Source organism: Chenopodium quinoa, unplaced genomic scaffold (genome assembly GCF_001683475.1).
Source record: "Chenopodium quinoa cultivar QQ74 unplaced genomic scaffold, ASM168347v1, whole genome shotgun sequence".
In the NCBI taxonomy this organism is placed as follows: domain Eukaryota; kingdom Viridiplantae; phylum Streptophyta; class Magnoliopsida; order Caryophyllales; family Amaranthaceae; genus Chenopodium; species Chenopodium quinoa.
The window spans coordinates 1,851,954-1,872,581 of record NW_018744662.1 but is presented as its reverse complement, the minus strand read 5'-3'; the positions used below and the strand labels follow the sequence as shown (position 1 = coordinate 1,872,581).

Sequence of the window (20,628 nt, the reverse complement as noted above, 5' to 3'; positions counted from 1 at the left end):
TTCAGAACAAACTTTATCAGCTTCATACTTAATGTTAGGAAGGCCTACAACTAAGTCACGTGTTTTAAGTTTGTTTAGAAGTGTTAGGCTAGCATGTCCAAACCTCTTATGCCAAATCCATTGATTATTGTCAGAAACAGCTTTCAAACAGATGGACTTGTCTTGAGGGATTTTATCTAAGAAGGTGATGTAAACATCATGCTTCCTGGTTCCCTCACATACAAGTTCTCCTGTTTGTGAGTTAACTATGTGACATAGGTTGGCTTGAAACTCAACTATATTACCTTTGTCACATAATTGAGAAATACTCAAGAGATTATGTTGCAAGCCTTCAACATAATAAACATCATCTATTGCGTTAGAAAGTGTCTTACCAACCTTACCTAAACCAGTGATGGTTCCCTTGCTGTTATCCCCAAAGGTGACACTTCCTCCATCAAAGGCCACTAGTGAAAGGAATTGATCTTTATCCCCGGACATGTGTCTTGAGCAACCACTGTCCAAATACCAATAGGTGTCTCCCTTCACTCTAGCCTGCAAGAGCAAATCAAACATTAGTTTTAGGAACCCAAACATACTTGGGTCCCTTTTCAACAACATTAACATCTTGTTGATCCTTTCTTCTCCATACATATTTTACACCCTTGCTGTTCTTATTAGCACTAATTTTCTTAGCTGGACATTCATGCATTTTATGTCCATTTTTACCACAATGAAAACACACATGCATCTCTTTAGTCATGACATACTTGCCTCGTTGATATTCTTTGATCCAGGTGGTTTCTCTGGGAGACCAGTTAGTCCTGGTTCTCTGTCTAATATAACCAAGACCCACTTTTCCTCTGTTTCCTCTTGATGAAGTCAGGTAATTTAAGGATTCTTGAGCATTCAATAATTTGTCCACATGTCTATGACTATCATTAAGTTCTTTTTCTCTGGTTTCAAGTGTTTTAGTTAACAATTCGTTTTTCTCTTTAAGAAAATCAAAGTTACTTTTTAAAGCTTCGAATTGTAGATTAAGCTTTGAAACCATAGAGTCAATAGACATGTCAACAACCACTGGTTGCTTGTCCTTTTTCAGTTGATTGATTTCCGCATGCAAATCACAAATATTACTTTCATACTTTTCAATCGTATTACTGACATCTACACTGGTACCTGTAGGGGAAACAGTGAACTGTGCAGCTTTAAGTGAAGCAATTTCCTTGTGAGAGTTTTCCAGGTTGTAAGCCAATGTTTCAAAGGCCTTCAACAAGGAAGTTCTAGTACACGAATTTGCTTTACTTATAGCTACTGAAAAATCAAGAGTATCACTAGTGGTTGATAAGTCTCTAGGGAACCAGGAGGTCAGATCCTCTTCACCATCAATTGGTTCAAACGATCTTTCCTTTTCTAGTTCCACTTTACACTTGTCCAATTCAACCTCTAGTTCTGCTACTTGATTTTTTAGTTCATAACAGACTCCTTCTAGATGATCACAACTAGCAATAGCAATATTACATTCACCACGTTTTTCTTTTAATTCTCTTTTGCAAGTTATGTATGTTTCACTTAGTTTATAGCATTCATCTAGTAAGGAATCAATACAAGCAAGCATATTTTCTCTATCATATTCATGCATATCTTCTCTAATTTGCTCTAAGCTTACCTTGCGTTCATGTAGTACATCCTTCTTTGCCATAAAGCATTTGTTGAATGTACTGGTTCCCCCTCTGGTTCCTGGACCAGTGCTGTTTTCCTTGATGTTTGTAAAGGCAGTTAGGCAAACATCTGAGTTGGGTGATCCTTCTTCTTCATCTGACCCTGAGTCAGAGTCTCCCCACATGGAAGCTATCATGGCATTCTTGTATGCTTGTTTATCTCCGGATTTAGACTGTTTGTCATTCCACTTAGGACAATCTCGAATAAGATGTCCTTTTTCTCCACACTTGAAACATCCTGTAGAAGAAGAATTAGAGTTAGATTTTTTATAGTTTTTAAAATGCTTACCTTTGAAATTCTTTCTTTGATCTCGAAGAGATCTCTCAAATCTTTTTGCAATCATGCTAATTTCATCTTCATCATCTTCTACTGTTCCCTTAAGCGCCATGCCTCTTGCTGGTTCCTTCTCAGACTTAGAGTCAATCAGCATCTCATGAGTCATAAGGGAACCAATCAGCTGTTCCAGAGACAAGGTAGACAGATCCTTTGCTTCATATACTGCTGTTACCTTGGCTGTCCATGCATCTGTTAAACTACGCAATAATTTTCTCACAAGATCCTCGTCAGATAAATTTTTACCAAGAGATCTAAGATCATTTACAATAGTCATAAACCTACGAAAGCAATCATTGATTTTTTCATTTTTATTCATGGCAAACAATTCATATTTAGACATGATTAAATCAATTTTAGACCGTTTTACCTCACTGGTTCCCTCAAACGCAAGTTCAAGGGTGTCCCATATCTCCTTAGCACTACTGCAGCCAGATATACGATTTGTTTCGGTCTCACCTATTGCTTGTTGTAGTATTGACATTGCCTTAGCATTCTTCTCCAGCAACTTGTAATCAGCAGTGACCAATTCGCTATCTTTCTTGGGAACCTGGTTCCCCTCAACATCTGTCTTGAGAATGATATTAGGACCATTTTTAACTACGAGCCAGCATTCATAATCAATACCCATGATAACATTCTGGATCCTGTTCTTCCACCAAGCATAATTATTTCCATTAAACTTGGGTGACTTGTTGTCATAACCGATTGCACTTAATTCTTGAGTACTCATTCTTAACTCCTCTAGATGTTACTCTTTCGAGAAGCTTAGGCTCTGATACCAATTGAAGGTTCAATGGGCACTCAAGAGGGGGGGGGGGGGTGAATTGAGTGTTAAGTAATCGTTGGCTAATTTTGCTTCTTTTCGGATTATGTGTGAGGAACCAGTTGTGCTGGTTCCCGTACGCAGCGGAATATAAATAAGCAATAAAGAAGACAACAAATTTAACGAGGTTCAGCCAACTCAGGCCTACGTCCTCCTATCCTAAGTTCTTTATTAATCTACTCCGAAAAACAAAGACAAAGAACACTCTGCTGTTCCCTACTCCGGGAACCAGCAAACCCCACACTCTACTCCGAGTGTGCTCTCAACTTACACTCGTAAGCCCAATATGTTTGAACTCACAAACACTCACCCAGCCTTTAACCCCTTTGTTAAAGACTCAATACAAGAATCAAGAACTCCCCTTTGATCTCACTTCTACGAAGCTAATTAAGAGAAAACGTTTAAGTACTAGAATGCTCTTGTATATGACTTGATGAATGGGATTAGTGCTTAAGTATATACTCTCAAATAATTGCTCTTTTAATTTCTGGAGAGGCACACGAAATATGTGAAATAAGATGAGTTTATATAAGCTTAGATTCCTAAAACCTAGTTTCCTTAAATCACACAATCTTAGAGAATAAGATATAATGTAATTTTAGGAAAGTTTTTATCTTATTTGATTTAATCACAAAGATAGAATCAATTAAGATAAATACTCCTAGTTTTTAGGTAACCAAGAATATTTCATCTTATTTCCTGCTGCACAAAATATTTTCAAAATAATCTTTTCGAAAAAAAATCTTTTTGTAAAATCTTTTTCCAAAACGGCAGCTCGAATACAGTGAACCTGGTTCCCCGACCTGGTTCCCTGAATTGAAACATGTTATGAAACCTGTTCCAACTTTGTACCAGATTTCATATCATACTTCAATATACTTTTAAGCACTTATATAACCCAAACATGCAAGCATACTACGGAGCATATTACATGAAAACCTAGATAACATATTAAAGCATAAATCGTCTTTTCTTCATGTAATCTTCAAGACTTGAATCTTCCTTGAATACTTCTATTATGAGCAAACAATCTTTCTTCGAAATATCTTCGAAAGGCTTCTATGCTCCAAGTCTTGGAATCAACTCAACTACTGCACATGTAACATGGTTAATGCACAATAAAGAGTATGTGACTGCTTTACCACGTAGCAACCATGGAAACAGTACATACTGGTTCCCTACCAGTACATAACACTTTTATCATATAACTGTTCCCTGTATAAAGACAAGTTAGTTCAATAAGAAAACTCATGTAAGTAATAACTTGTCTGGGGAAACAGTGTTCTATGTTAGCTGGTTCCCCCAACTGTATCGAACACTTTCAAGGACCTGTTTCCCTTAGCTGTTTGTCATCATTCAAAACTATCAATCAAAACCTAAGGGACTCAACAACATATTAAATAAATTGTTAGCTATTGTATTGATATTTTAACTTGACAAATGATCCTCGTATTATATTAATATATTTAGATAGATAGCAAATAGATTTCGAATAAAAAATAGTAGAATTTACAATAAAAAAATTAAAATGGATAATCTCAACACTTCATCAATCATCTACATAAAACTACTTTTGTATTAACTCACAACATTTCATCAATTATTTACATAAAACTACTGTTGTATTAACTCAAAAGAATAGATACCACAATCAGATTATTCATAATAAATACAACAATCTTAATTTAAAAGAGGAAAAATTAGAAAAAAAATAAAACAAAATCATTCTTTCATATCATTAATTGGCGGGCAAAATGGAGTGAGCTACAACAAAGAAAGTAGACATTCAAACATCGTTGCACACAATTGCAAGAGAAACACGGCGAGATGGTGCAATGCCTCGCACGACTCAACCGTGTTGGCCGCCCTATATTCACCACTAGCACTCGCTTACTACACGCCATAACAGTTGACAAATACCCAGAATTACTTGAACACTGCATTCAAACCAAATCACTTAAACATGGCAAGATCATTCATCAACATTTTCTAAAGAATTACAACTACCATGTCAATGGAAGTTCTATTGTAATTGAAAAGCTCACTCGATTTTATCTTATTTGTGGCCGGTTAGGTAATGCACGCCATGTGTTTGATGAAATTCCTGAACCAACTGTTGTTTTGTGGAATTTGATGATCCGGGCTTATGCTTGGAATGGACCCTTTGATGCTTCCATTGATTTGTACTCTCAAATGATTGTTTCTGGGATTCTTCCTAATAATTATACCTTCCCTTTTGTTCTTAAAGCGTGTTCGGGTTTGAATGCAGTAGAGCGTGGTGAAGAGATTCATAGCCATGTGCTTCGACTTGGGTTTGACTCGGATGTGTATGTTTATACTGCTTTGGTTGATTTGTATGCCAAGTGTGGAGAGCTGGCTCAAGCGGCGAATGTGTTTTATGGTATGTCTTGTAGGGATATTGTGGCTTGGAATGCCATGATTGCTGGTTTTTCTGTTCATGGGTTTTATGATGATATGATGAGATTGGTTGTTGGTATGCAGGAAGCAGGAATTAACCCCAACTCCTCAACTGTTGTGACTGTATTACCGGCAATTGCTCAAGCTTGTGCCTTGAGTCATGGGAAGGAGATCCATGGTTATTCTGTGAGGCGGGGTTTTAGCAATGCAGTTATGGTGGGCACAGGGCTTGTTGATATGTATGGAAAATGTGGGTGCATTTCATATGCGAGGACAACCTTTGACTTGTTGAGTTTAAGGAATGAAGTCACTTGGAGTGCAATGATTGGTGGGTATGTTGCATCTGATCAGATGAGAGAAGCCTTGAAACTGTTCAACCATATGTTGCTCAAGGAGGCAGGAAGTCCATCACTGGTAACTCTTTGTTGTGCTGTTCGAGCTTGCACGAAGCTGATTGATCTTGTTAATGGGAGAAGGATCCATGGATACATTTTGAAATCAGGGTATCTTTCTGATTTGATGGTTAGCAATACAACTCTTTCTATGTATGCAAAGTGTGATATATTAGATGATGCTGTCAAGTTTTTTCAAGAAATGAATCCAATAGATAGAGTCTCTTATGGTGCAATGATTTCTGGGTATGTGCAAAATGGCAGCAGTCTGCAAGGATTGAAGTTCTTCCGGAACATGCAGTTTTCAGGAATTGATCCAGATGAGGCTACTATGCTTGCCTTGCTACCAGCTTGTTCGCATTTGTCTGCTTTAAAATATGGAGCATGTGCTCATGGATATTCTGTAGTCCGTGGTTTTGTGTCTGATACTCCAATCTGTAATGCACTAATTGATATGTATGCAAAGTGTGGAAAGGTCAGAACTGCTAGGGAAGTATTTAATAGGATGCATAAACGTGATATTATCTCATGGAATTCTATGATTGCCAGCTATGGTATTCATGGCCTTGGTTCAGATGCACTTGCTCTGTTCAGTGAACTAAGAACTGAAGGTCTGATGCCAGATGATATAACATTCATCAGTCTTTTGATTGCTTGTACTCATGCAGGCCTTGTTACAGAAGGTAAATACTGGTTCGATGCTATGGTCCGAGAATTTCAGATTGTCCCTAAGGTTGATCATTGTATATGCATGGTTGATCTCTTGGGTCGAGCAGGTCTTCTAGAAGAGGCTAAAAATTTCATTGACAAAATGCCATGCACGCCCAATGTTCATGTCTGGAGCGCCTTGCTTGCTGCATGTAAAATCCACAAGGATGTTGAGTTGGCTGAAGAAGCAGCAAAGAGGATCCATGGTTTGGGTCCTGAAAGTTCTGGCAATTTTGTGCTTTTGTCTAATATATATAGTTGTGCAGGGAGATGGGAAGAGGCGGCTTCTGTAAGAATCACGCAGAGCAATCAGGGCTTCAAGAAAAGACCGGGATGTAGCTGGGTAGAGATAAATGGAAAAATTCACGCATTCATCGGTGGGGACAATTCACACCCACAATCGGAACAAATTTATAAAAAATTGGAGGAATTGCTCACAGAGATCAAAAAGTTGGGATATCAGGCTGTCCCAAGTGTTGTATTCCAGGATGTTGAGGAGGAAGAAAAGGAGCATATTCTTCTTTATCATAGTGAAAAGTTAGCTATTGCATATGCTACAATAAGTTTGAGCCCAAGACAACCTATTTTTGTTACCAAGAACTTGCGAGTTTGTGGTGACTGTCATGAGGCCATTAAGTATATCACTCTTGTTACTAAGAGGGAGATAACAATAAGGGATACCAGTCGATTTCACCATTTTAGAGATGGTGTATGTAGTTGTAGAGATTATTGGTAGCCTTTTTGAAAAGGTAATGCGTACTGCACATCCTTCTGACTAGAGATATCTGTTCTTTGTTCTCCTAATGGGCAAAATCAGGGGTATATCTTAGCTGAAGAGTTCGTACTTCATATACAGACGTTGGTAATGAATGGTTTGTTGGGGAATTTGTGAATGAACAAGGGTCTCAAAAACAGCAAATAATTAAACCGGAAAACTTCGAGGCGTGAACGGAATCACTTTCCCAAAAGTATAATTCCGACCCTAAACTATAACCGGGTTTTCACGGAAATTTACTTAGGAGATACAACGAAGAAACAATTGCAATCACAAGTAGGATGATTACAAAACAATGTAAGTAAGCCTTTGGATTTATGATGATGATAAAATGTTGCAAAGAGGTTTCAAGAAAAATTAGTTTATGATTTTTCTCAAGTGTTTTTCAACATATGTTCCAAGAACATATATATACTAAAGCATAATCTCAGCCAATAGTCACGAAATAACTGACGAAAACCGTCAGTCTAATCTCCTCCTTGAACACGCGCCCGATCGGGCTGCTGCCGCCCGGTCGGGCGGAAAACATCGTCATTCAAAGAGTCTTCTCGCGCCCGATCGGGCGGTGGTGGCCCGATCGGGCGGCTGCCTCACGTCAATTCTGTTCCCTTCTCGCGCCCGATAGGGCGGCGACTGCCCGATCGGGCGGCGAAGAAGACGTTTTCCAGATCACCCTCGCGCCCGATTGGGCGAGTACCACCACGATCGGGCGGCTGACCGGGCGGGTTGAGGCAACAGCTTTACTTTCCTTTTTCCGTGAGTTCTTGTTTGTTCAAAGTATACAATGCTTTAATAATCTTTTCTAATTAAATTACAACACCATAACCTAAGTAATTTAATTATTTACTTGAAATTTGTCTCCAATTCTCAAAATTATTCAATAATCCTCCCCCATTTTGAGAATTAAACTAGACACATTGCAAAACATCATCATCACAAAACAATCTTATGCATAAATGAAAGTGTACAAAGACTTGAACTCCCACTTAGTGAAATATACAATTCAAGAATCCGTATCGATTTGGTATCGTAAAACGCTTGAACCAAAAGCAACACATTTGGAAACTCAAAGATATTACACACACAAGATTAATTACTTAAATACATATTAACTTGACACTATAAGCCTTGTGTCCATATCTATTCATAAGTACATCAAAGCTACACCCTAAATAGCTTCTTGAAGCGGCAAAACCTCGTACTTATATAAGTAGAGTTCCAACATGCTCCTGTGACAAAACACTTTTATCAGGAATTCTATTAAGTTTAAAACAACCTCTTTCCATCACAGAAAAACCGAAACTTTACCTTGGATGAATAAAGAAGTTCCCAATCAACAATTAAGAGAATTAATCTCATTGAACTTAAGACCCAACGTCTTATTGGGCGTTAAGTTGAGATTCTCCTAATTGTGATTATTTAGGGTTCCAATCCTAAACCGATTGCCATCCTACTGTTAACATCACTAGCCAATGCCTTTGTAAAACAGTCGGCGAGATTTAAATCCGTTCGAACATAATCAATAGTGATCACTGTAGGGAATTATAGGTACTACGCAGCGGAAATAAACATGAATCATATTCATACAGTACCTAATCCCAAGATCTAATGCATAACACATAAAGAACATATAATCGTACCTTTGAAGCGTGATTCCACGTGCGATCGAGCAAGAACAATGGGAGATAAAGAACCTCAAGCGTGATTCCTCTACTTGGTCCACGGGCACAGATTAAGACCTCTACTAATGCTAGTTAGTTGCAATTGAACTATTCAATTGACCTTCTACGGAGAAGAGCGACATACTAACCAAGAACCACCACGAACCACCACACGAGCCACCAAGGGGTGGCCGGCCGTGAGTCCAAAGGGGAGGAGAGGGAGCCGTGAGTTAGAGAGAGGATTGGGGTTTTGGGATTGGTTGCCTTGATGTCAAAATTCACAGTGTGTGAATTATGACTTCTTGCTTGCAACCCTAGGAAAGGATCTTATTTATAATCTCATCTCTAAATAAGAGCCCATGTCAAAATCCCAAAACCTAATTCTCATCTAACTATGCTGGCCCAATCCATTTCATGATTAGTTAGTTGGTCATGAGGCCCATTAATGGGCCTCTTACTTGCTTAACCCAATACCCTTGTTGTGTGACCTCATAGGATCCATTCTAGTAGGCTTTGGACTATTTGACTAGCCCAAAGATCATTAATCATAGTCTAGCAACAGATAATGACGACCCAAAAGAACGAACTTATTATCTCCATAATAGTGATCCTTGATATATCTAGTAATTGCACTTATCGAAGACACAATTCCTTCAATCTCCCACTTGTCTGAGACAAGTGCGCAATATTCAAATTCCTTAAGTCAATGTATGTCGATTTGATAATATGATTGCATTTCATGTCGTGATCATATAAGTCTACAAATCTTTTCTTGAAAACTGAGTGAGAATTACAAAACAAATGGTTACTATGTAATCCATTTGAGCACGGCCATGCATTTTCTGAATTCTCCCTCTTCAAGGGGCCAAGACACATTCCTAATTAAATAGGTAGACTCTATCCAATCTTTTGGCAACCAAAGCTCCCACTCAACTTCTGAAATAACCGGGAAACACCCTTTATAATCTCCAGTTACGCGCAGACGTTTGAGTGTACCACAGCCATAACATCCATTGAATGAAATCAATGTTCCACTCATGTCAAAGGAATCCACTTATATATCCGGAAGTTCTATACTTGAACTTCAAAGTAGGTCTATAGTTCGATCATGCATCATTCATGCATACTCATGTGATTGACCGAGCTTCACTACGATCCTATAGCCCATGAAACTGCGCTATCCAATCAATCTTACATGCTAGTCCAATTTATGAAATCATTTATGCCCACTTTAATGATTCCGAACTAGGAACTTAAATAATGTATGAATTTAGTTCACCTGTGGGGTTTCATTCACCAGGTTATTTAAATAAACTAACCTGATGAGCCCATCAATCCATAATTATTTTGGACATTTTATTTAATCTTGAAACCACGATTAAATAAGATTGAAACTTTGTTTCAATTGATAAACACAATTCTGCAAATGAATGTATTACATATGTAACTTGTTTTTCTCCAAAAACAAATACAACTTCTAATTACATTATTTGCCTCAATCCAGTTTCATTAGCATGTTTCCCATGCTTTGGAAATGGAAGGGGTTTACTAAGTAGAGTTCATGAGACATTCTCATAAACATGAATTTTGCAATTTCTAAATCTTATAATCATTTTCATCTCCAAATACTAAGACTTTTCCTTCACCCTTTCGCAAGGAACTCTGGAATTTCTAATTTGTATTCCAACGTAACATTGGATTTCAATTGAAATCTATCATCACTTGTTCTTAAAAACATGTGAATCAAATAGGCGAGTATAGTCCATGACATGCATGATGCATCCTTTGCAAACTGCATAAGGATCATCACTCAAGACCTTAATTTCATCAACCTTTCTCAAAGTATTGAATCATGAGCAATGTGCCATGTTACATGGGATTGAAACTCCTTTCAATATAACGTTGAACTTTATAAGAATCTTATCAATATAAGTTTCTTAATCAAGCTCAAACATCCATCAAAACCTATGTCTATAGATTTTGAATCCCAAATGTACTCATCATTCTTCTTCAAGATTTTCATACAAAATGCATTAGTCGTCACTTGACCCTTCAAGAAATGAACAATTGCTCTCTATACTAGACCAAGAAGACTTCATAGCTCCCACTAAACATCTTGTACACACAGGACCTTTTCTTCATTTTACGAGAACATCAAACGATTTGATTTACTCACAAAATTAAGAACACTAACTCCATGATGCTATGCATCCCTAGGACTATTGGATCTTCAAACTTTTGATTGTATCATATACAAATCTTCTTTCATGAACAATTTCAAGAAAGTGTTTTGAAATCCATCTACCAAATCTTATAAGGTAGAAATCACTGAAACATCTTTAATAGATCTTTGCAACATGACTAATGTAAAGGTTTCATCGTAATCATAGTCATACTATGAATTAGTTGAATCCTTTAACAAGTCTTTGCTTACTTAGAAAATATTTTTCTTTCTTGTCTGTTTTGCTTATAATGGGTCTCACCCAATGAGGCTAATTATCAAGTGTCATACACTTGCTTTCAGACTAGAATCTATTTCAGATTTCCTGGTTTTTAAACCACTTGGAGTCATAACTTGTCAAATCATCTTTGTTACTTGCATAATCATCATGTTCCAAAATGATTATTTTAGAACTCTTAATCAATATGAAATCATATTTCTTTGACTAAGTTTTACATATGCTAGTCATCATTATGGGTTTTGATGCAACAATTGAAGCTTATACAACAACTTTTTTTAGTTTCATTGAGAAACGACAATTGAGGATGTGTAATTGGAATGTACTACCTTCGACACATGGTTATTATTCCCATTACACTTAATGAGACCATGCGTTGTCACTTGTAACATGAGGTGAATCATGCTCATATTGTTGCTTTGATTTGATTACTTCTCAAATTTATTCAAGATTTTCGAAATCACTTTTCTTGAACTCTTTCAAGGCTCTCGAACTTTTCGAGATTCTTATACTCCCACTTGCCTTTTTCAGGAGGCACTTTTAGCATAGGGTGAACCAATCATGGTTTGAACCATGTTTGTTTGTTGCTTTTCTCAAACTCTTTTGAGAATTTATACTACTCCCACTTGACCTTTTGGAACAATTTCCATAAGGGCATCTACTTGAGCAACAAACATTTTGTGCTAAGTATGATTTGTGTAGTAGTACCCTGTGCTCTGTGTAGGAATTGATCGTGCATTAAACTCTTTAATACAATATTTATTCCTTGCTTTGTAGAAAGACTTTATGAGAACTCTTCTTATCCATATCATATATGGAGTCTTTGCTACACTTGATTTGACATATATAGTTTGTTTAGTTTTGTAGCTTATCTTAAAAGTATATCCCTTGAACAATGGTTGGAAGATAGGTAATTTTCATCCATTATCAAAATATATCTTATATAGATTGATTTCCCCCTTCATAAACACTTCACAAGGTTTTCTTTCGGAGTATGTTGTAAAATGATTTCACAACTCTTGGATGTTCATCAAGGTCTTAGCTTAAATTCTTATTATTACGATCATATCACAATACTTTGAATGTGTTGCCAAGTAAATGTCTTGACTCAAATTTTCACAATACAATCATATTGTAATGCAATTATTATCTTGTCAAGTTGATACTGAACTTCATACTGAACATTTTGAACTTTTCAAAAAATTTCACTCTTATGCTTCAACTAAGCACATGTGATCATATCACAAATGAAGTTTCATTGTTCGTCTCTAGCCTTTGAGCCTTTGGTTTTCTTACATCGATATGTATTCGACCTTGAGTTCTCATCATCATTTCTCTAAATGGTGACTTTGTCAATACTTTCAAATTAGAATGATGTTTACATATATCAATGGATTCATAATCCAATGATATTGAAAGTCCATCCCTTTGGATCTTTCGCATGCAATGTTCATTTTCATTCGAATTTAAGACATTTTAGAGACAATTCATATATATAAATGGTTTAATTATTTCTATCATATAGAACTTTGAACCTATTTAGCAATCTCAAAACCACATTATGACTCAATGAAGCATAGAATAACATTTATTCCACATTTTTGAATCTTCGATGCTTAGTCATTACTAACATTGAATGGTGCTTTGATAATGGCAAGAAAGAATAACATTTATTTATTTCTAGCCAATAACAAGGTAAGGTGAAATATAGGTTCTACTTGTAAAGTTGCAACTTTTGCTTCCAAACTTGTAGATTCTACATGTGAAGTAGCAACATTTGCTTCTAAACTTGTAGATTTATTTCTCCTTTAGCCATACTTCTTCATTTAGTTCAACCTCATTCTCAATGAGAGAGAACTAAACAAGACATCATATGTCCAAGAAGTAGCAATGTGCTAAATCAATTTCTATAATATACTTCTTAAATTGGAACATTTCCATTCTTTTACCTTCCAACTATATGAGGTAGTTTCTAATCAATTGGAATCGGTCCATTTAATTTGAAACATTTGTTGTTCATAACAACTTTTAGCATGTCTGTAGTTCTAGGTTTGAGAGGTAGCAACTTGTTTGCATTTCTTGGCCCATAACTTCTTAATGCAATCCTCATATATTCCTAAACCTTTCCCATTTGAGCCACTTAGAACACTTCTCTTAGGTTCAAAATGATGCTTTGCTTAACTACTTTAAGCAAATTTCATGATTTTGCTAAGTCTATTCAATCATCATTCATATTAGAGTTTAATCAACTATTTAACTCTTATATAAAATGGATGAAGAATAGTGTCATTTGATCAACTTTTGATCATAGAGATTTCCAATCACTTTCTTATATTCAATCATATTGAAGATAAGAGATTTTATTGGACTTCTATACTTGTCTTTTAGAGAGTTTGTACCTCCCATCTCATTGTATCCCTTGAAACACTTTTCAAAATAAAGATGTGTTGGAATTTTACTCAAACATTTTGAATAAAAACAAACTTAGACATGTGACATGGATTTTCAAAACTTGCCTTTAAGAACCATCTTAGCAAAATTGGAATATAGGTTTATGGATTATCTTTTAATATTTTGAGAACGTTTCTCAACTTTATTTTCAATCGAGGAGATTATATAATAATAAAATTAGAACGACATGTTACTTAAAAGTAAACGCAAAATTCAATTATGTTTAATAAAAATTTTAAAGTACCATAAGCGATTATAAAACTGGTAACTTTAAAACATTCATTCAATTTAATTAATCCCTATTGAATAGAATGATTCCAAGATCCTTTATTTGTGCATTGATTGACCGGACTTTGGCCCTACCATCAACCATTACATTTTCAAGGTGAGTAAACTCTTTACTGATTACAACTCTTTGTAATTCTTGGTTGAATAATTAACCATCACATGTTTAATTATTACCCTTAGCTTCAAGGTTCTAAACTCTTTAGGTAACCTTATTGAGTATAACCAATTAAAAGTGTAGAATTTGTCCTACCCCCACTCCCCAATGAAAAATATGACGCCCAGCTTTGGCATGACCCATCATAAATGTCAAAGGTTTCATCGGGTTTTTAATTGGAAAAGCTGCCTCAATATTACTGGGACCTAGATTTATTATGCTGTGATTAATAGTGAACTCTAGCGCATCATCACAAAACATCAATAAAATCTAACATGCATAATAAACTGAATGCATAAACAAGACATAACATGGCCCCCTAATCCTAAGAAAAACAATAAAGTAAATGCTCTCACTTGAATCATCATGGATCTCATCCACCTTGCTCCTTTGGGCCTTCACTTCATGGGTTTCTTGGATTAACTGCAACCTGTAATTTTACTCTATTCTATCTACTACTTAAATAAAATGAAATAAAATTACAGAAATACTTCATCGGTACGAAGACCATACTTAGATTACAAAAATACATCACGATGCGCAGATCGTATTTAGAAATCTACTGGGCCATACTAGTCATTATATAGCAGTAAATAATATCATATTTTATAAAGTGCCACATAATAAATCACTCATCATGTTTTCCTAAACTACAACATCGAATGATCATAATTAAGGAAACATGGCATCTAAATATCTCATATTTTAATTAATGCAATTAGATAATATCATATATTATTCATGACCATCAATAAAATATCATATATTTTAAATTAGTCATGAGATAGAATCAAATCTTATTTTAATCTTAAAAGATAAATCATATTTATCCTCAAAGATTTTCCTAACAAAGTTAGGAAATTCTATCCTAATTACTAGCCAATCACAAAATTTTAAATCAATTATTATCCAAAATTAATTATGGGATAATCACATTATTTAAATCAATTATTATCCTTTTGGAATATGCTCAGAATATCCTAACAAATCTTATCCAAAATTAACCACTTTAATTATGGATAATTATCAATTTAACAACTTTAAATATGGATAATATCAAGTATAACAACTTTTGAAAGATTTGATTTTATCCTAAAATAAAAGATTTTATCCAAATAAAACCAATTTTATCTTTTAAAAATAAAATATCATATTTTCAAAATATTTTATCTTATCCAAAATAAAACTCATTTTATCCCAAAATAATTCATAATTATCTTGAAATAATTTTACAAAATAGTTTTTTTTTTTTTTGAAAAAAACGCAATCCACCACCGCCGGCCACCGTGGTTGGCTAGCCGAAGCTAGCCACGGTGGCTGGCTTCCATAACAGCAGCCACTGCCGCAAGGCAGCAGCGGGCAGCTGCTCTGGCAGCCGTGGCAGCAGCCGTGCAACACTTGCACGCTGCTGCCCACAGCCACCCCGACCTCCGCCCTCCCTTTCCCTCCCTCTTGGACCACCACCTGGTCGGCAGCCGCCGTGGCTGCACCACAGGTTGCCGACCAAAATAATAATTTTTTTTTTTTTAATTTAATTAAAATAACATTTATTAAAATTAAATTAAATCAGTCCATAAGATTAAAATTAAATCACATTCAACTTTAAAATTAGGGTTCATCATAAAATTAATCCCAATTTAATTCTAACTTTTAAAATTAAATTGATCATCATACATAAAACACTTTTATGCATAAATCAACTGGATTAAATTCATGAAGCATAAAACAAACGAAATCGAACAAAATCAAGCACAAAAAATCAGATTTTAGGGCTAATTAGGTTCAAAATTTTCGAAAAAAATAGGGTTAGGGTTCGAAAATTTCGAATGCTCTAGGGCTTAAATCGGTCCTCTTCATGGCTATTTTGAGCATAATTAAATCACATTTAATCGATTCTAAAAGTTTAATCACATTAAATATAATAATTGAACCATAATTAAATTATTCTCCCTCCTAATTGAATTAAAATTGTGGACTATCAAAGAATTATAGTAAATATGCGTAAATGCAATGGGCTAACTGATACCACTGTAGGGAATGATAGGTACTACGCAGCGGAAATAAACATGAATCATATTCATACAGTACCTAATCCCAAGATCTGATGCATAACACATAAAGAACATATAATCGTACCTTTGAAGCGTGATTCCACGTGCGATCGAGCAAGAACAATGGGAGATAAAGAACCTCAAGCGTGATTCCTCTACTTGGTCCACGGGCACAGATTAAGCCTCCACTAATGCTAGTTAGTTGCAATTGAACTATTAAATTGACCTTCTACGGAGAAGAGCGACATACTAACCAAGAACCACCACGAACCACCACACGAGCCACCAAGGGGTGGCCGGCCGTGAGTCCAAAGGGGAGGAGAGGGAGCCGTGAGTTAGAGAGAGGATTGGGGTTTTGGGATTGGTTTCCTTGATGTCAAAATTCACAGTGTGTGAATTATGACTGCTTGCTTACAACCCTAGGAAAGGATCTTATTTATAGATCTCATCTCTAAATAAGAGCCCATGTCAAAAGCCCAAAACCTAATTCTCATCTAACTATGCTGGCCCAATCCATTTCATGATTAGTTAGTTGCTCATGAGGCCCATTAATGGGCCTCTTACTTGCTTAACCCAATACCCTTGTTGTGTGACCTCATAGGATCCATTCTAGTAGGCTTTGGACTATTTGACTAGCCCAAAGATCATTAATCATAGTCTAGCAACAGATAATGACGACCCAAAAGAACGAACTTATTATCTCCATAATAGTGATCCTTGATATATCTAGTAATTACACTTATCGAAGTCACAATTCCTTCAATCACACTATCCTTGATAAGTCCTTGGATGTAACTGTGTCGTACTCCAATGTGCCTTGACTTACCATTATAAACTTGGCTATAAGCCCTTGCCAAGGTAGCATTATTATCACAATGTATCACTATTGGTGATATCGGTTTTGGCAACAAAGGAATCTCAAACATGAGATCCTTCAACCATTCGGCTTCTTTACCGGCCGAATTCAAAGCAATGAACTCCGATGTCATTGTGGAGTCCGCAATGCAAGTTTATTTCTTTGAAGCCCATGAAATGGCACCTCTCCCATACCGGAAAACCCATCCACTTGTGGAGGAATGATATTTGTTAGAGATCCAACTTGCATCCAAATACCCTTCTACAACCGAAGGATATCCACTATAGGACAAACCAAATTCCTTGGTTTTCTTCAAGTACTTCAACAAGCGTCGATCCGCTTGTCAATGTTGTATACTAGGCTTGCTAGTGTACCTGCTCAGTTGACCAACTGCATAAGCAATATCAGGTCTAGTACTTGTCATGGCATACATCAAACAACCTATTACTTTAGCATATTCAAGTTGTGAAACCGCATAACCTTCATTAGGTATCAACTTTATGCTAGGATCCATAGGTGTTGAATAAAGAGAAGTGGTGTCTTCACTTACATTAAATTTCTTGAGTACTTTCTCAATCTAATGAGATTATGACAAGACCAACTTTCCTTTTTCCCTCTTTATCCTTATGCCCAAGATGACATCCGCTTCCCCCATGTCTTTCATGGAAACTTTGAACTAAGGAATGACTTTGTCTTTTCAACTTGTGACAAATCAGTTCCGAAGATCAACATGTCATCTACATATAGACAAAATGACACCTTGACCATTGTCATCAAATTTGCTATAAATACACTTGTCTGAATTGTTCAACTTAAAACCATTAGACAACACAACCTCATCAAATTTTTGATGCCATTGCTTAGGTGCTTGCTTTAGCCCATATACAGATTTAATCAACTTGCAAACCTTTCCTTCCTAACCTTCCACAACAAACCCTTCTGGTTGTCGCATGTAAACTTCTTCCTCTAGATCTCCATTCAAGAATGCTGTCTTGACATCCATTTGATGGATCACAAGATTGTGGATAGCCGCAAGTGCTATCAACAATCTTATAGTTGAGATTCTAGCAACAGGTGCATATGTATCGAAATAATCGATACCAGGTTTTTGTGTAAAACCTTGTGCCACTAACCGGGCTTTGAACTTTTCAACCGTTCCATCAATCCTCAATTTCTTTTTGAAGATCCATTTGCACCCAATTGGTTTACATTTTGGTGGTAAAGTAGCTAAAACCCAAGTATTGTTTCCCATGATGGATTCCATCTCATCATTAATAGCTTCCTTCCAAAATGGAGCATCACGAGACCTCATAGCCTCATCATAGGTCAAAGGATCATCTTCTACGTTAAATATGTATGGAAATTGTGTTGAAACAGATTCCCTTGATCCTTCAACTAAGTACACATGAAAGTCCGGGCCAAAAGATTTTTCTTTCCTTGCCCTCTTACTTCTCCTAGGTTGTGATGATGATGTAGATGCCTCCTCTTAATGAGTTTGGTCATCCACCTCTTGATCAATGTCAATTTGATCAAGACTTTGAGCATCGGTATTTGGAGTTATGTCCTTTGGTCTAGGAATTGAGGAAAAACGATTTTCATCAAACAATGCATCCCTTGACTAAGTGGTGGTGTGAACCGACCAAAAGTCATTTTGTTCTATTACATAGAACCTATAGGATTTGCTATGATCCGCATATCCTATAAAAAATGCATTCAAATCCTCTTTCACCTAACTTTTTACGTTTAGGTTCCGGCACTTTTACAATTGCCCTACAACCCCAAACTTTGAGATGAATCAAGTTTGGTTTTCTTTTATACCAAAGCTCATATGGGATTACATCTTTCCCTTTCATGGGAACACGATATAACACGTAACAAGCCGTTAAAACGGCTTCACCCCAAAAACCATCACTTAAACCTGAATATGACAACATAGAATTTACCATTAGTGTCCTATTCTTCCTTTCCGCTACACCATTTTGTTGTGGTGTATATGCTGCGGTAGTTTCATGTACTAAACCTAAAGATTGGAAATAACTTGGATCATAGTATTCACCTCCTTTATCAGTTCTTAACTTTTTAATCTTTTCATTAGTTTGCAACTCTACTTCATTTTTGTAAATTTTAAATTTATCAAGGGCTTCATCTTTAGTGAATAACAAATAAATGTAACAAAACCTTGAATAATCATCAATAAAAGTTACCAAATATTTCTTATTCCCTAAAGAAGGTGTGTTGTGAAAATCACACAAATCACTATGCACTAAATCAAGCAATGAATTATTTTTCTCAACAACTTGAGGAAATGGTTTCCTTGTGATTTTGGTTAACATGCATGTTCTACACTTCTCTATTCTTGGATCAAACATAGGTATCATATCATGCTTTGACATAAAATATAACTTTTTATAATTAACATGACCAAGTCGCAAATGCCATAGAGAAGAATTATCATTAACAACATCATTCAAAGTATTTGAAATACTTAATTTAAACATACCATTACACAAATAACCAAGTCCTACAAATTGACCTCCTTTAGACAAAATAAACTTATCTGACTCAAACACCATCTTAAAACCTAATCGATTCAAGATCGCACCAGATACAAGATTCCTCCTAAGTTTGGGAGAATACAACACATCCCTTAAAATAAGAGATTTTCCCGAACTAAAGACTAGCTCCACTTGTCCTTTGCCAAGAACCTTAGCTGTAGAATCATTGCCATATAGAGAATTTCTCCATCATCAACCTCCAAGAAGGTCTTGAACATTGACCTATCCTTGCACACATGCCTCGATGCTCCCGAATCGATATACCACGAACAATCAGCCTGTACACAATTGATTTCAGAAATCATACACATATAATTCATAAATGAATTAAATGAAATTTGTGCACAAGATTTACCTTGTTTGTCTTGGGATTGTCTATCATTTTCATTCCCATCTTGAGCCTTCTTTTTGCTCATCCTTTTCTTCCAGATTGTGCAATCTTTCTTGAAGTGACCGGGTTTTTCACAAACCCAACAACCACGTGACTTTGAAACATCACCGCTTAACTTAGGCTTCTTGCCTTTATTTTTGGTTTGAGTCATTACCCCTTTTCCTCACATTTTGTTTAGCATCCTCCACTACATTTACCGTAGTAGAACTAGGATTTCCATCCTTATTTCCTTCTTGCAAACAGATTTCTTTCTCAATCCGGATGTGAGAAGCCAAACTCTCAAGGTTAACATCATCCTTCCTATGCTTTAAACCACTTTTAAAGTCTTTCCAAGAAAAAGGTAACTTGTCTATTATAGATGACACTACAAATGTCTCATCAAGAACTATGTTATGTTGTCTAAGACTTCCTAAAATTCTTTGTATCTCATGAAATTGCTCCATAATAGGCCTACTATCAATAATTTTATAATTATTAAATTTACTAACAAGAAACTTCTTGCTAGAAGCATCTTAAGCCATATATTTAGCCTCTAATTCATCCCATAGAGACTTAGCAGAATCATTGAACTGATAGATATCAAAGAGTTCATCAGACATACCGTTGATA

General features: G+C 36.0%; 1 protein-coding gene across 1 annotated transcript; it reads left to right on the top strand.

The window, feature by feature from the left end:
- The first annotated feature begins 4,265 nt into the window (after positions 1–4,265).
- Positions 4,266–7,504, top strand: LOC110701971 (pentatricopeptide repeat-containing protein At3g16610-like). The gene has a single exon (XM_021879595.1). It carries the CDS (start codon positions 4,688–4,690, stop codon positions 7,112–7,114), a length of 2,427 nt encoding a protein of 808 aa, XP_021735287.1. The 5' UTR covers positions 4,266–4,687; the 3' UTR covers positions 7,115–7,504.
- The last annotated feature ends 13,124 nt before the right edge of the window (positions 7,505–20,628 follow it).

Excerpts from the sequence above, each read along its gene's own strand:
- LOC110701971 (XM_021879595.1), top strand. The coding sequence starts at position 4,688 with ATGGTGCAATGCCTCGCACGACTCAACCGTGTTGGCCGCCCTATATTC.